Below are 15,971 nucleotides of genomic sequence, written 5' to 3'. Positions count from 1 at the left end.
GGAATTATTTTCCTGTAACTCACTGAAGCTCATTTATTATTTTATATATATTTTATTTATATATATATATATATATATATATATACACACATACAAACATACATACATACATTGCCTATAGAAAGTCTACATCAAGTCTTTAAATGAACTATTGCACAACGCAAGCGACGCAAACTACGGGTCTTCCTTCTGTAGATAGGCTTTTTTTATTCCTTTGCCGTCCCGTGTGCATTGCACTTAAGCAAAAAACAAACAAACAAAAAACGTCCACAAGTAACAATTACAAAATAAATTATCCAAAGCAGTTAACATTCTTGTTTACTATTCAAATGACAAAGTTTTAAGCAGCCTATCAGTGCGTCTTTACTGCTTTTATGTGATCTGTAGTACTGTGCAGTAGGGGGTGGGACAAAGTTGGTGCTGCATTGTTTTGATTTAGGTTGCTAAAATCTAGTTTTCAGCATTGGAGGTAAAATAGTAGAAATGGACGACAAAAAAAGCAAAGTATATTTCGGCTGATGATCGTTTCAAGATATTTCCCAAATAAACTGTACATGCAGGTAATTGTTTTCCATATCTTAATGTGTATTTGGAGAAAATACGATCGATCGCTATTTAGCTTCAGAATCACACATTAAACAAAAGGCTACCACAGAGGCTGCTGAACAGAACGTAAAATAAACAGCTTTCAGAAACCAAACTGGAAAGTCAGCCCAGACAAAAAGTATTCCTGTCTGCAAGTTAAATCGGTACTAAAACGATCCAGCACAGCCACCTTGCTTCAACCTGCTGCTTACAGTTGGAATTTTAGACCCGAATAGCCACGTCTTCTTTGTTTTGACTCGGTACCAGTAAAATAAATTATTGGATGAGACAAATAACATGACAACGAACATACTGCATACATTAACTTTATTAAAGTATGCCAAATGCCCTTGTGTAACCGAGTTTTTGGGCTGTTTCGAATCGATTTCCACATCTGTATAGCTTGGCAAAGCTTTGCCTTAACTTCCAACCAATTCAGTGGATGCAGAACGTGCAGTCTCAATGTATGGGCAAGTCAACTGCGGGGGGATGCTGTATGCCTGCCTTTAACAAATGCCAGCACTCTTTTAGTAAGGAAGCAAGTACCATTATTTTTAGGCTCTATAGTGTTCTGAAATACTGTCTACTTAGGTTTATTTAATGTTTAAACAGGTCTGCGAAATGTCCGCGAAATCCTAATTTTATTCCGCAACATACCCGTGAAAAATACGTAGATTTACCGCGATTTAAGTAGACCCCTACTCATAACCTACAATACCAGTACCGCTCTTTTTTTACATTTCAAAAACAAAAAAATGTATTAATATTACAGGGAATCGTGGTGATTGAAGTTCTGCGCTGGTGATGACATAATCTAAAGGAACAGAAAAAAAACCATTCATGATAAAAAATAACCAAACCACCAGAGACAACATTAACCTTTGGCTGGAAAAACATCAATATGGCAGCACTGGGGGAGTAGCCTAAAAGTCGCATGCGAGACACGTGCATTACCTATTAAATGTTCCCTCAAGTGCAATGTACAAATAAAACGTGAGTTTGTATAATTTGTTTTAAAGAAATCTATATTTTAATTGGCGTTCCGGTGCTTTAAGATTTAGGACTACACCACTGGTTTTATAAGGGTGATACCAACACTAATAACCTCTTTTTTGTGAACATCTGTATTATTTTAGTTTTGTTTTATTTTCAAGTACATATACTTCTTTATTGTTACTGGTCAGCTTTATTGACGCAGAATGGAGTCTGTGACTTGCTTGCACTTACCGTTTAGCAGCAGCGTGTTCCATTGTTCTTTTTTAATTGTTCGATTGCAATATACCCATTAGGTGAAATATATCCAAGTTAGTATTCTTAATACTTATCAAGCCTTTTGGTTGAGTACATTTCAAAATCATGCACGTCGGTCAGTAATAGAGAACTTTTTACAGAACTTTACGCATCGCATGACTTTTAATAAAAAAAAACAGTCATTCTCTTTACTGACATTAGATGGTGCAATAGTACAAAACACCATTTATTAAACTCAAATGAGGCTGAGATGAAAACACATCTAGAAATACTTATTTAAAAAAAAAATGTGGAATTAGCACAAATAGATTTTCTGTCCTGCATTCCCAAGCCCCATTTACAACCTCAAAAGAAATAAAAGATAGACTGCTGGCTATTAAAGAACACTCGGGTAGGAATCCTAATTGGACAATGAATCACCTCACAGCAGATCGATAAGTAAAACAGATGTCTTTAAAGTAAATGTAAAGGAATAAAAAAATTATAAATTGCTGATTGTGTTGTAAAGATATACGATTTTCTATGATGAACATAGATCATTATTATTAAAGCAAATCATCATTTGATAATTTATAGGTGCTCTTCGGTGGAATCTTAATGTAACAGGCACTTCCATTACCAGTTCTAACCCTTGAAGATGTAGCAACGTTAAAAGCTCCAGCCGACATCCTGTTAGACATACAGTTTTAATTCCACAGTCCAAGTTGTATGCGTGTTTTTTTAGCAATCTGAATGGAGCACCATAACAAGCTGACTAACACTTGGTGTACACTGATGAAGGCATTAGTGAAAACCCAAAAGACAAACAGTTATTATTATTATTATTATTATTATTATTATTATTATTATTAATTATTTCTTAGCAGACGGCCTTATCCAGGGCGACTTACAATTTTAGTTTTTCAAGTTTTTCTGCTACATTTTCAAAATCTATATTGTGCTGTAAATCCCACCTCCCACTCCCCCACACCCAACACACAATCATATAATCATATGCTCCAAAGCATATTTGAATGCACAGGTCTTCCAGCATTGGTCATTTTAAAATGTGGTCTTTTTGAGATAGGACTGAATGATATATGAATTGCTGGTAAACCGCGAGCCTGAATTTTTTCACTGTTTATTTTTTTGCTACAAAATGTTGGTGAAAATTGAATTGGATTCCCAGAGGCAGTATGGAAAATTGGGGAAATAGCTTTTTTTCCAAATCACCTTTTTGCCAGTGATTGATAAATAGTAACTTATGATATCCAACAGACATAGCAAAACTGGCTCGGGTAATCTACAATTTAAAGATCATCAATCTTTGTTCAATAGATTAATCTCAATTTATTTAAAAACATGGTGAGGCAGATTGTGTAAAATTTCTGCCACCTTTTTCAAAGAGAGAAAACTAATTGTTAATATTTCTGTCTTGTTTTAATTTTTTTTAACACACTGAGAAAATAGTAGTGTAAACTCAGCATTGTAGCAAACAGTTAGCAATTCTGTCTAAAAAATACTTTTCTACTTGTAGACAGTAAACCTTGAGTCTAGAATCAGGCGGTGCATTGTGTTAATGCATTACCATTTCATCTCTAGAGGCCTCCCTCCTTAATCTGGCTCAAGTGAAAGTCATTCTGCACACACTCTGACACAATTAACAGTCTCTCTTTACCCAGGAAATGCCTCAAGGACCTGCAGTGGTCAGGGTTAAGACCCATTGGTCAAGCTTTATTGATGATATACCACTGTGTCTGCCTGCAATGTCATTTGGTGTAGCAAACAGTATTAAATAAGACTCAAAAGATACAAAAAAGAAAAAAGAATATCTAAGGAAAGATAAATCAGAAATGCTATATTTTCTAGCATGGTATGTGGTGGGTGGATGTTACACTTACTTCCTGAATATTACTAAGCTTAAATAATAATGTTTTTACAATAACCTGAGTTTATAGTGTCATACTGTTCTTTATTAAGTTTTACCACTTGTTTTTTTTTTCTATATGATAGCTTAAGCTTTGAGCTATTAAGGTGGTATTTAAATACTAGACTAAACCCTCCTCTATGTTTTTTTTATAAAACTTCTCATCAGCTAATTGACACAGGGTTAGGTGCCTCACTGTACATAATGCACAGTGTTTATATGCTCGCAATCAAGGGATCCTTGGCTGGCTTTTTCCTGCTTTAATTACTTATTATTGATCAGATCATTTTTAAAAAAAAATCAAGATTCTATATAGATTCTTCCAGAGTAATTAGGAAAGACACATACATTTTGCTGTCTCGAAATCTCTTAGCCTACTGATGCAGGAAGGCAATTGGCAAATGCTTATTAATCAATCAGGTGTATCTATTATTTATCACATTGCATAAATAAATCCTTCAATTGTATTTTAATGCTACAGATCAATTTGTATCTCTCGTATGTGGAGCCACTGTCATCTATAATTAAATATACATAATCAGCATAAATATTATTAATTTTTATTTTTTGTGTTTGCAGGGAAAACAGAAGTAGATGCAGGAAAATAATTGTGTGTTATATGGTAGGTTTAGTTTTGAAACCTAGTTTAGTGTCTGTAATATGATTGTAATATTTTACAGTCTTATAGCACTGTAAGCATTACGGTTTTTAAGATTTCATGGCTTTTACACAATACTGTAAAGGCTACAGAAATCTACCAAATTATGCAGGATTTTTCCAGCTGGAAATTGCTCCTGCAGCCTTTTAAAATTGTACTTCAGGTTAAGAACTTCTATTTCCTGTGCAGAAAGAAAGACTGTATAGAGAATAGTCATTCGGAGAAAACAGTAAACACTTTAACATAAAATACAAAATAACACAAGCCGTTTATTACCTTGGGGAAATGAGGGAATAACATTTTCCTATTTGGATAATTAACTAAATGTAGAATTTTGTAAATCCTCACGGCTATATGCCTATGCTACCCTCTGCTAGCCCAATGTGTGCATGTTCTAAATAAATAGAAAGAGAGATTGCTGTTTGTGAAGCAAATAAAAATCACGTTATACAACAAACATGTAAAAACTAATTTATGGTAACAATGTAAAGTAGAGGTGGGCAACTGTGGCCCTTCATATCAAGGTCTTTGATACAGCCATGTACTAAGAGTAATTGTTAAATTGAACCAATTAAACCTTAATTCAGGTCCTAAGCAGTACATTATTTTGTTATACTTGTTAAACCTGGAGTAGAGTGGCAGTCTCGTACAGGGGATTGTAACTGCCTACAGTTAAGCCAAAAAACGAGCTTTTTAAGCCAAGCTGACAGGCACATTCTATTCATTACATTTCCTTGTAAAAATATTTTATATCTATATATATATATATATATATGTGGGGTGGCATCAGTGCAAATTTGTATAAGAAATAATAAAACCATAATGAAAAAAGTTGCAAGGCTATGAGGATGGAAGGGTACGGTGTCTTTTGTAACCTAACTTAGAACCATACTACAGTATGTGATTTCTGCAGTCTGTTTTGTATCCCATGCTGACATGGTAAGTGTACTGTCACTGAGATGTGAAAGACACGTTCTGGTAAGCCTGGTTTGCAGTCTGTTATACACGATAAAGTAAACTGTAAATGCATGTGTGCTTCATGCTGGTAGTTCACATGATTTAAAATAGGTACCATGATGTGCACAGAAGGAAGCCATTCGTAAGCCATTGAACAGATGAATGATGTATTACATGCTGCAGACACATTATTAGGATATATTACTACATTCGGCCAGTGGCCTCTTCCTTACGAAGCACTCAGTACAGCGTCTTCATGCCGGCAGGAATTGGCTGCCAGTGAGACAGAAAGGTAGTTCAGCAGCCACCCTTTCCCAAAGGATCAGACTAATACCAGAGCATCACCACTTTGCAGAAACAAGACTGCTTTATCAATCAACAAGGTGAACAGCTGGGGCAATATTTGTAATAAACCTAAGATGACCTCACTTACAGTATAGTGTACACTCAGAAAAAGATTTTAAACTTGAAGGTGACTTTTAAGTGCATTTGTTACTTGTAGTATTATTATTATTATTATTATTATTATTATTATTAATAATAATGTAAAGTACTGTACAATCATGTTACAATAATGTTTAGTTATTTAAAATCATATATTAGAAAGGACTGTTTTCATGTGTGATATTGCTGTTGTAAAATATTCAGTCTCCTTCAGATTCGAAATGAGCTGATTCAATATTGCCGCAGTGTTTGAGAGAACAATATCATGCTTTGATTGTCTTCAGCTTTGTTGAATTCTAATTGCAGGGTTTTCTTTAGTTAAGCTGGAGATGCAGTAGGACAGTACACTTGCAAATTGTTAATCAGTAAAAAGGTTGATTTTCTTCTTTAAGAAGTTATCAACTCAGCTTATGAAACAGAAGGGAAAGCTTCACAGTTTACGTGCATGTTTGTATTTGAATATTCGTCTGGTTCTATTTGTATTGCACTCCACTGTCATTCTCTCGACAAATATTGAAATTGAAAAACGCAATGCTCCGTTCACTGAAATTGCATGTGTTGTATTTGATTAGTGTCAGCTTTGAACCAATTCATTATCCTTGGGGTCACTGCATTAATTTAGAAAGTAAATAAGATAACAACAAATAAACAGAATTGTGTGAAAAACAGCGGACATTTTGTCTCATAGGCTCACAAGGGGAGATCATTTGAATGTGCTTCTAAGGTGATGACATTCAAACGCACATTTTTACATCCTTAGTCTGAAAAGCTATTACAAAACACATATAGGAAGCTCATATTACATACCGTATCTGAAATTATGAGAGAATTCTGCTGGAGGATCAAAGCCAGAACTGGAGAGGTTGTTAACCATGTCAAGCAGCCATTAAACTATGTTCTCACTGAACTGCATTAAGTGTCTAAAGAGAGCTGATGAAACAATTAGTGTGAAACTGCTGTATATGGAAAAAAAGGTGCTCTATCGGCCGGCGCTATTACATAATGGACAATTATGAATTATTTCAGCAGGTTGTTCAATTAGGTCTTCTTCTCTGCACTTTTTTGTATAACTCCTGTATAATTGTTTTTCTTGTAAAGTACTGCTACTGTTGCAATGGGATTTATAGTTTGCCATGAAGCCTGTCATATATCAGTAGCTAAATAAAAATAAGTGTCAGAATCGAATACATTTAATGTTAACTTAAACCCTTCAAGTGTTATGGGACAGCATGTAAAGTTTACAAGAAACACATTATGCTACCTTTGCCATGTTCCATGCTGTCCACATTGCAGCACTATATTTTTAAACATCTTTTGACATTTTTAATCACTCACACACCATGGGTCATAAAATTAACCCATAAAATTCTCAACATTTATTCAGGAGCGTTTGGCAACAACAGTGAGTCCAGATCACACTTCCCCCTGCAACAATGCTGGTTTTCTGTTCCCACAGCAGGGGGGTTTGTAATACTTTAATTTGCTTTATATTAGAGATTGTGTTCCTTGCAGGCGATACCTACTAAATTAAAATAAGATTGCAAAATGAAAAAAAATGTCCATGATACAGTATAAACACAATCTTGAAAGAAAATTACTATGAAATCAGGCCATTAAAATGCAGAATTAGTAGTGTATTACAGTATCGAAAGCAACTTACTGTATTCGGAAGGCATCTAGTGCGCATACATACCAAAAATATTTAGCTCATAAACTCCTTTATGAGAGATACTATAAAGCTCAGTTGAATTATTCAGTAAAATAGTAAGAAGACTGTGAAGTACAGTTCAAAATACCATAAATGTCTTACCTTCCTTGTATCTTTATGTCAGATATAGCATAGAAGTATCTTGACAAGTTGTCCTCATCCACCATTGTTGCTCCTGTCGCTGGCCTCAGCAGTTTTATCCTGAGGTCTGTGATTGTGAAGAAGTCTCTCAAGTTCTTGGTTGTGTCAAGCTGTCCATAGAGGGAGGCCATATTGTGAAGCCGAGGTCCAGCGAAAAGCGCAAATCTATCTTTTATCTCAAAGCGAACTGTTTTATCATATTTCCACACATATCCTCTGGAGTATTCTTCTGTACAAATGATATCCAGCAGGGTGTGCTGAGTGAGATCGTGGACTGTTTTCGGCTCCATTGTAAAAGCGTCTAAGCAGTCTGTAGCGTAAAACTGGTATGGCTGCCAGGATCGGCCGTAGTCCAGGGACTTCTCAAGAACCATTTGCTCTGGACGTCCGGACTCGAATGTTATCAGTATATCGTCTGTAAGCTCAACGGTCTTGTTCCAAGACAGAGTGATGTTGACCAACAGGGGCTTTGGGTATTTCTTCCAGGAGGATGACTGCCAAAAAGTTGTCGGGTTCCTGCCTTCAAAATCGAACATCAGCTCTGGTGGGTGTGCCAGCTCTGGTGTGTTGGCGTCACACTCGTTATTGCACATGTAGGGATTCTCCTAAAAAAAAACAAAGGGGGGAACAAACAAAACGTTTAATATAGAATAGTTCTCTTATTGTTATTTGTAATTTAATACAGATATCCCCCCACAGGTACTGCAGCAAGGTAACCTTTCCTTAAATATCCTAAATGCTTATTGATTGGAAAGTTGGGGTTACACTAATTACTCAACCAGTTGTACAATTATTATTATTATTATTATTATTATTATTATTATTATTATTAATATATTTTTTAGCAGACGCCCTTATCCAGTTGTTACAAAATATCACAGTACAAAGTATCACATTACAAAATATCACATTAATTACACTCAGAAGTTCAAATTCATGTTCAAATTATGTGAAAGTCACTAATCCATTTCTTCATGAGACAGGCTTATTAGGAAGTTTAAATAAATACATGTCTGTTCCAACAAAGACTAGTCAGTATAGTATACAACAGCTCATCACACACATTGCTGTTGCTATCTGAGTTACTGGATTAAAATGCAAAACAATTGTATACTTGTAAGCTAATAATTCTTATTTAACTGCTAATATATATATATATATATATATATATATATATATATATATATATATATATATATATATATATATATATATATATAGTGGCAGAGTAGGGGGAGGAGCCAGAGAGGAATATCTGGCTTCAATTGAGTTAATGAGGGCCCTGCATAAAAGGGTTGGAAACCCTGCAGTCAGGGCTGTGTGCCAGGGTGAGAAAGCTGCATGTGTTGGGGAGACCCATGTGGTCATACAAGGAAGTACTGTGTGTTCCTAAGTTTTCATGTACTGTGTGTACACCTGTGTGTTTTGGTGGCTGGTAAACAGCATAGCCATCCAGCTAAAGAAAAAGTTTAGTTAGTGCTCAGTAAAGTAGTTAGGCTTTTGTTTTGGTGTGTTTATTTCGATTTATTGTAAATAAAACTGCGCCACAGCGCTAAATTAAAAAAAAAAAAAAAAAAGGTTAAAATTAAAAAGAGCACTTTTGTTGGGAAAGCGGCTTTAGTTTAGAAAAAAAAGGTTTAGTCTAAAAATTCAATTTCTGTGTCTGGGTCAGTCTTTTAAAGGGTGCAAATGAGCCTGAGTCAAGGGCTGGGTCACAATATATACATAGGCAGAAAAGAATAACTTTGCAGCATTTATCTTTTGACTCAAATTGATCAAGCCTAGACTTTGCTTCTTAGAAATACCCTCTTTTAAAACATTTGTACTGTATGCCACAAATCATTACACCACAATGTACTACAATCTCTGGGGCTTGATCCAGACACCTGATGTCCTATTAGCTGCAAGCTAGGGAAGTACTTCTGGAAAGACTTTTCACAAGATACTAGCTCCAATTTATCAGACAAGATAATCCGCCAGTTGATTAGGTAGGAGATGTCAGCGACTTTGTCTGAAATCATGCTGAGGTGACTGGAGTTCAGAAAGGTAGAGAAAAAATGCTTGCAATAATAAGCTTTTACTTTTTTTTGTCCTCCAAGGCAAGGTGAAAATGAAGCGTAGCTCTGCAGTGCTTTGGGGTATCTACAGTACGTACTTGTCGTGAGCTACTGTGTTCTTATTACTCTTCTTTCGTCTTGGATACTGCAGTTTTAAGTGGCTTTCTTTAAATTAGCTGTTGCTTCTTTGTAATTGAATAGAGGTCATTTTTGGGGGGCTAATTTATTCATTTAGATAGTGTATTGGCCTTATCCACTACCACTTTAGTACACAGGAAAAGTATTTTTATACTAATGATTTGACTACCAATAAATATGTTGCCGGGTGTCCCATAGGTCAGGCATCACAGGCATAATTGTGATATTGGTTGTCCCTCTGTTCAGTTCAAATTCAGATCATTTTGATGAGTCGTGCATATGGAGTCAATGGAGTGTGGCTGCCTGATTGAACAAAGGACATACTAAATCGGCATAATATGTGATATTACCTATAATGCCTGACCTGTGGGGAACCATGTACTTACTAGTATGTGGCTGTATATACAGTAATATTTGATGGCTAACTATAATATATTTACATACATCATTTATGGGTTTTTGCCTTTTTAAACTTCTGGACAGTAACACATATTTCCTTCTTAAGATGCTATTGACTAAAAGGAATTTGACTCTATCCTGACTGCTTAAGTAACTCATATGATATCGGATGATTACCAGCGAAACACAGAGAAACTTTTCTTTATCAGACAAGGATATATTTCTATTGATTTCTTCAATCAGGCACAGAATTACGCAGCTTAATGCCGTGCTGTCATGGTGGATAGATACTAACACAAAGGGCAGAACCTTTCATTAGAGCCTACCCTAGTACTGATTTAACAACAAAACACTGCTGTGTGAAGATCAATACGCTTGCTGGCCATTCTAATCTGGAGCCTTCAGAAAAGTACTGCAGATAGCCATTGAAAATCAATGGGAATGTTCCGTTTTATTTTACAGCACTGAGTGCTCTATTAGGAGATTAATGGTTTGTGGAACATTATAATAATTGGCAACGGTAGTGCTGTAGCCCAGACTGTAATTATAGAATCTGTTCCTATTAATCCTAATTTTATCCACGCAGACAAGGAATCAGATGAAGCCATGTAGTTTATAGATGGTGAAGCTATTTAGGCATAAAGGTCACACTAAATTGCAACTAATTATGTCTTTTCCCAAAAACATCTGAGATGAATCCAATATTGTATGTCATTGATGAAATGAGAAGGGGTCTAAGTTAAAATTTCTCAGGAAGCCAGTGAGCTGTGATAATCCTGCAGTTGTCATCCCCAATAAAAACGTTCCAGGTAATTTCACTAGCTAATCATAAAAGCCACATTACAAATGATATAGCTCCCACCCTCACACAATGTGACATTTCTGATTTCACGAAGCCTTTGAGAAATTCTTAATGGTTTGTTTCCTCCTGCTTTTACTAATTACGGTATTGACGTGATTTGTACTTTCTTTTCAGAACGTGACGTGCACTTTTTCTGTTAAAGTACTTTCATAACCCCTTTCCTTTTTAATTGTCAGTCACCGCTTTGCATCAATTAGCAATTTTTAAAAAAGTTTTTCAATACCTCGAGAGGTTTTCTTTAAATTTGAATTTAAATGCTTTTTGGTTTGAAAAAATACAATTTGTAAATCAACTTAATACTTCCTGTCATTCTACTGATGTATATATCATGAAAACAAGATACTTTTGTTCTCATAATTGGTATTTTATTAGACCCATTTTTTTAAATAAAAAAGAGATGGTTCATAGATTGACAGTTCTAGCCTCCAGATTACATGATCATAGATAGAAGATGTAACTAGGGAATATACATTTACTGTCCACTGACAGAAATGGTTGACATTGATCTAACAAACCAAACATATCCAACTCATGTGACAGATATGTCTAAGGAAAAACACAGGTTTCTTAATATTGTAGTACTGTTCACTAAAAATACATTCTATGGACAGCAGAGATCTCAAGAGGAAATACTAAGAGGATATTACTTATTGGCATAATATCAGATTTGTAATGAATGCAAATATACTTTATATTCTTTGCAAACATAGCCCCCAGTTACAGTTAATATTGCCCTGGATTAAAAAAGGAGGCTCTCCCATGTGGAATCAATAACTTATACAATGCAGTCTGAAGACAGCTTGTTATGTGATCTATTTCTATGTATAAATCATTCTTTACATGTAAAAAAAACAGCTTCCTTTGAAAATCAAACATTTGACAGTATGAGTTACAATATGGCTATTAGGAGCAAAGTTAGTTTAAGAAAGCCTATTTCATTCCACCCACCCCCTCCCAAATCAGGCGAGGGTTCATCTGATTGCTCTTACTCAAATGAGACCTTGCCTGCTCAGAAAGATTTCTCTCCGGCACAGGACTTGATTGAAGCTGTTGCTGGTTTTCAATCTCTCTTCCTGCACAAGCTAACACCTTGTGGACTTTTTTCACTCAGCAACAAAGACAGAGGGGCTTAACCTCGCGGCAGCATGAATATTGGAAGATGTATCACAGATTACAGGCCGTAATAGACACCTGGCCAAATCCCAGCAGAGGATTACGGTTAGGACTTCAAACTGGTAAAGGCCGTGGAGGTCATCCAGGTCCATATACTGAAAAAGTGTGAAACTAATTCTGATAGCAGCTTTTGAGACAGTGATACCTACACTGCTGCCATAACCTTACTTACCTTGGAGATATTGAACTTGATTATAGGAAAGATAAATCAGAATTAGAAAAGGCTTAAGGTAAATTGATAAAATATTGTAGGTGTCGGCAGTTCATAAGAAATCAATAGTGCCCATATGCTATTTATGTATTTTTTTTTTTTTGGCAGTATTGCCTACTATAACATTGGTAGTTATTATTCAGGTGGACCTTTTACAGTTGGTAACTATTGCCCTAAAACTGCTGATGCATGTTTTGTAGGAAAAGGTGAATACTCAAATATGTTTTAGGATAAGAAAACCCTCCCCCATGTGCTTGTAAACTGAAATATTATGATATTATATTAGACCTTAAACACTCAACTCCACCGAGTAAAACATTAATAGGTCTTTGTTTTTAAATCTGTCAGCAGCTCCCATGAAACAGAAATGTCAACTTTACATTTGCATTTGCATGTGCATGTGAAAAGCTGAACAGTCACAAAGCCAGCTGCCATTGACCATAGCCTTTTAGCCATGAGTCGAGACTATGGGGGTGGAGGCTAAAAGGGTGAAAATCCAGAATGGAAAACAGGCTGTTTACTGTTCTGAATGTATAGCCTTTTCCAAAAAAATTCCAGTCAAGCATTTGCTAAGAAATAATTATATTTCTAGATTTTCCATGCAGTATAAATCTTCCTTTGTTTCATTAACAGTCCATGTTTTTCTTCTGTAGCTGAGGCTTCTGGTAGTATGTGGTAATTAGAATATCAGGCTACCAAACAACAACAACTGATGGTGAAACTAATTTTGTCAACCCTGCTTAAAACAAATGAAAGCAGTGGCAAGTGAAGGGTTTCCATAAGTAAAAGAAACCAGCAAAGCTGGAGTAGCACCTTACTAAAGTAACAGGTTACTGTGATAATATTACATTTTTATCAATAACGAGGTAATAGAACACGCTAAATTTTTTATGGGAGTAATAATATTAGTTACTTTCCACAACAAAATAAACAGGCTTGTCTCGTTATCTTTTCCCTGTTATACACCTACATTGGTGGTCTTTTCTTCTTTTAAAGTCAAAGTACGTTTCAGTTAAGTAATCACGATCGTAAACTGCTCTTTAATGTATTTACAGGTCAGCACGGCATCAAACCGGAAACACAAACAACTAGGCTTACAACAGTCCCGAAAGACGTAACTATTTTCTTTGAACACTTGGAAACCCTGAACACAGCTTTCATTGCGTGTGTGCGCACAATCAGGATTAACTGGCTTGAGTACAGAGCTTAATAAAGTCATAACAGAGATCCCGACAGGTACATACACAGCTTCCTCTTCAGTAACCTAAGCTCCTCTTGATGTGATACAACAAGGACTATTCAGATTTATAAACAAAACGTTTAAAATAGTTTGACTGAATGTACGCTTTGAAGAACTCAAATTCAAGCATACGGAAAATACTACGGTATAATTGATGCATAAGTGTGTACTACAAAATACTTGTGTATCTAATAGGTTAAGTAATTTATCGAACACAATGTTTTATATACATTATGTCAGTTTTTTCCCAACTAACGCTCGCTATTTTCTTATAAAAAGCCTTTATGTAACTTGTTCAGTTCAGGTGATGCTACATGTATTGTAATAATTACAGTTTGCTATATCCAGTCAATTATTAAGAGTTGTTTGTTTGCTATACTACAAACATTTAAAAAACCTTTGACACATTTAATACATTAATTACCAGACATACAGTTAAATAGTAAACAATAGTCACAACAACTGTTTCGCAGGACAAGGCAAGACAAATAAATATAATGAGTAATATAACACGCTACCTTTTTTTTATTAAGTAATAAGTAAGGACATTATATTCATTTTTTTTTTTTTTACGAAGAAACGAGTAATATGTTACTTTGTTCAGTAACGTGCCCAACACTGAAAACCAGACACCATAAATTACATATGTGTTATGGTACTATACTACGTATCATCGGAATTATTGGATGCCACTGCCTCTGAGATTGTTGTCTAAATATGCAGCTTAAATGAGTGCTGCTTATCCAAAGGTAAAAGGACGCTCATTTGTCCCACAGCTCTCGCACCCTACTGAGTCACCACAGCCTTTTATTTATTTATTTATTTATTTATTTATTTATCTGAAATGTACACATACACACCAGGGAAACCTAATTAAGTTGGCACTGCCAGCTTGTTTTCCGAGGAGGGACTCAAGAAACGTAGTAGACAAATACACATTTAACATCATCGATTCTCACACACATTTCTCATTAGTCAGTGATTACATACTATGAACAAGAAAGTAATTATGAAATATTTTAATTTACCCAGTGAAGCTGCATTTTGAATGTCAAGCAGTAACTGATTTGAGAATTCAGGGGCTCTGTACATTAAAGAAGTCTGGCCTATCTTTGTTCTCATCCAGGGAATTTTCAGTTTACATTCAGTGTTCCTTAAAATGTAGCACTCATTAACTTCCCTTGCTAATGGGATTGTAAGTATCCTGGACCATCACCATCTCTACATTTGTAAAGCAGACAGGCAAAATGAGACTGCAATGGTAACAGACCCATATTAGTATACATCAGACAGTTATGAGTTGAACCACCACAGCCCAAGGCAAACCTGCAAAGTTGTTTCATTCATTTTTTTCCAAACATGTAAATGACATCTCCCTAGTCAATAATAGGCAACAGTAACTTACTGGGACGGAGGTCTCCGGGTAACAGTAAAGTGATCTCACTGAAGGACAAACCCTCTGCAACATCAAGCCCCCTGAGTGCAGTGCACGGAACTCACTTTGTGTAACTGGTTTGGAGGATAAATGTACAGTACAACAGGAGACAAAATGGAGTCCTGCATTATCTACATTATGTATACCATGTGACAAATTTTGAATAATTGTGGCGGCTTCTGAAAAATAACTAAATAAAATAAAATAACAAAACACAAATGTATTGTATATATTATATACATATTTCTCTTAATTTTGTCTCAAATAACTATTTGGTGATTTACAGTACTGTAGTTTTACAGATACTTCCATCTTCTGCTGGTTTGAATAGTTTACAAACACTAGTTTAAATTCTGATCTTGGCAGGTGGAAGCAAAACCATGCAGTATTCATCCCTCGGAGGATTTAACTTTTTGGAGCTGGAAATGAAAATGTATTGACACATGAAGCTGGGGAATTGCACTTTCACCCATTTTCAGACTTCTGTTTTTAGCATGCAAAGGGTAGGGAGACTGTTACAATTAATGAGGAGAAGCTGCATAGAATTTTTATAGTGAGGGTTTAATACTATATGCAGGGGTCCACATTGTATTGAGACAGTAATATCCCGCTATCCCTTACAGGTAAATAATATAGCCAAGAATGGCTTATGTTTACAGCAAAAATAGAGGTTGCACACTATGATAGCAGCACTATTATTTCTGGAAAAAAATCCATTTGACTGTCCTTTTTTATTTTGATATGGGTTTACGTGCAGTGGGTGTCATTTTATGGTAATTAAGGAGGGCTATGCTAATATTTCATAT

General features: G+C 35.4%; 1 protein-coding gene across 10 annotated transcripts in view; it reads right to left on the bottom strand.

Moving 5' to 3' along the window:
• Nucleotides 1-15,971, bottom strand: part of LOC117416670 (netrin-G1-like) — a 101,944-nt gene that overhangs the window by 45,178 nt on the left and 40,795 nt on the right. For all 10 annotated transcript variants that reach the window (XM_059034878.1, XM_059034877.1, XM_059034879.1 and 7 more), the window contains exon 3: nucleotides 7,612-8,255. In XM_059034878.1, coding sequence (XP_058890861.1) covers nucleotides 7,612-8,255 — 644 coding nt within the window. The remainder of the gene's footprint in view (nucleotides 1-7,611; nucleotides 8,256-15,971) is intronic.

This window comes from Acipenser ruthenus, chromosome 12 (assembly GCF_902713425.1).
Source record: "Acipenser ruthenus chromosome 12, fAciRut3.2 maternal haplotype, whole genome shotgun sequence".
NCBI lineage: Eukaryota > Metazoa > Chordata > Actinopteri > Acipenseriformes > Acipenseridae > Acipenser > Acipenser ruthenus.
This window is presented reverse-complemented; position numbering and strand designations above follow the sequence as displayed.